The sequence below is a fragment of the Phanerochaete carnosa genome (assembly GCF_000300595.1).
Source record: "Phanerochaete carnosa HHB-10118-sp unplaced genomic scaffold PHACAscaffold_3, whole genome shotgun sequence".
NCBI lineage: Eukaryota > Fungi > Basidiomycota > Agaricomycetes > Polyporales > Phanerochaetaceae > Phanerochaete > Phanerochaete carnosa.
In genome coordinates this window covers 1684835-1686906 of record NW_006767630.1, presented here as the reverse complement: position 1 = coordinate 1686906, position 2072 = coordinate 1684835, and the positions used below count along the sequence as shown (strand labels likewise).

General features: G+C 55.0%; 1 protein-coding gene across 1 annotated transcript; it reads left to right on the top strand.

Annotated features, from left to right (window-relative positions):
- Positions 1-578: 578 nt before the first annotated feature.
- PHACADRAFT_193061 (uncharacterized protein) lies at positions 579-1769 on the top strand (the record flags this gene model as incomplete). Its single annotated transcript, XM_007393202.1, has 3 exons — positions 579-702; positions 757-882; positions 949-1769. The coding sequence occupies 3 exons, from the start codon at positions 579-581 to the stop codon at positions 1767-1769; spliced, it is 1071 nt and encodes a 356-aa protein (XP_007393264.1).
- Positions 1770-2072: the final 303 nt, after the last annotated feature.

Sequence of the window (2072 nt, the reverse complement as noted above, 5' to 3'; positions counted from 1 at the left end):
TAATAGCCACCAGAACCTGATTCTCTGGTGAGTACTGCCTGCGCAACAAATCACACACCCTACTAAGACAACCACAGACCACTAGCACCAAATCGCTGCCCTGCAGGCCTACTATACCCTCTGTGCTAACATCTGCAGCCACTGTACGCACTGACCCGCTTAAGGATGATGTCTGTACTACTTTGGCCAGGCGCTGGCAGCCAGCCCTGTCCATCTCTACTCCGCAATGCTTTGACAGCGTCGACCACGCTCCTTAAAATACCAGTTAAACGTATCTCTTAGTCACTCTCTAGCTACTGCCCACTGCTACTGCATGCCAAATCTATTTTTTCACCTGAGCCAAACCCCCTAAGCAGATCTCCATAAGCAAGACTGTGAGACCACCTGCACAGTCTAAGCGCCACTTGTAACCGCCCGCTTTTAAAAACTCGCCACGACAACAATCCACCTCTGCATACATAGCAGTACCCACCACTGTCAACAACCTCGCGGCCTCTCACATAGACCAAGCCTACAAAGTATGCAGAACAAGGAACCATCAACCAGCCTACAGACACTTACACTCACAACACCAGCGCATGGACAAACCGCAGGAAACCAGCAAGCCAAAGCCGGCCCCAAGCCCTCGACCCCCTCCAGGCCTTCACACATCCAGCGGTCCACCGCCGAACGCCCGCAAAGACGGCCCCATCTATGCCTCACGTAAGCGCTCCCACCCAACCACAGCTGACACAAAGCTAACGACTCAAACTCCAGCCCAACCGTCCACTCCCCAGGGCCCATACCAGCCCCGCACACCTGAGAAGCCCTTCTCCATACAGTCCCGACTCCCACCGCTCTCTACCAATGATGAAGACGATGCTACTGGACCCCAGACACTCCGTACCGGTCGAACCAACCGCTCTATGCACGCCGGCTCCTAATCACAAAATGCGACGCACACCACAGCACACTCCTCCAAGCCTCTAACTCCTGTACAGGCACAACCAGATGATGACACGGAAATGGCCAACACCGGCAACCAACAAGAAGGGCACCCCAGAAGCGCCTCCTCCAATGAGGACCTGTACCTCAACAACAGACAGGTTGTCACACTCGATGAAGCCATCGCCGCCATGCCCATCCCAGATGTTGGCCTTCCACCCGTATGCCTAAGCGACCCCAACTACCTACACCACAGACAGCTCCGAGAACAGCTTCTCGACTGGGAAGTTCTCCCAGGCTACGTTGTCTTCACCATCCGCTTCTGCGCTACCTTATGGACTGATGAAGGACAGACAGTCTTTCTCCTCGAGCAGACACTCCACGACCTTGGGTTCACCGTCACTCGCGTCGCTGCCCCGTGTGCAGATGGTCACCATCGCTCTGATAGCCCGTTCCTATATGCTATCTACAACCTGTCCCAGCAGGACCACGACACTCTCTTGGACCGCTTCTGCTGGTCCACAGCCCCATGCACCTTCTTCTGCTGGCCATCCACACCCCAGCTGCTCCTCACATACATCGGCCAATTCTGGGGCTTCAGCACCTATGAAGAAAGTGCTATCCGTGGGGTTTTCATTGCGGAATTCTCACGTAGTAAGCTCGCACAACTGCTGGCCTACCTGTTGTCAATGCACCCCCATTACGCCGACATGAAGCGAGAACAGGCTATCAGACGCCTGCTCCTGACCATTCAAGTCACAATACTTTGGATGTCTGACTCCAAAGGACACACATCCTGGCCACTTGTCAATCTCTACATTGGCCCCCTGATGCTGGACAACTGAACATGGCGTGAGTTTTGCAATGCCGTAACACGTCACGTCTTTGCCCATAGCATGTTTGGCACTGGCCGCATCCACACGAACATAAAACTGTGCCCAGGATGCCTCGGAGCCGACCATCTGCTTGGCCACTGCCTCTACCCCATGCTTGATGGCTGGCTAGGCCCACCACCCACCACAGTTAACAGAGAAGCAGAGCTGCTCATTCCTGCCCACCTGCTGCGCACCAATGACGTCGAGACCTCAAGCTCCTCACCCCAACAGCATGGAGAACATAGTGAACACGGTCGCGGCCGAGGCCAACGT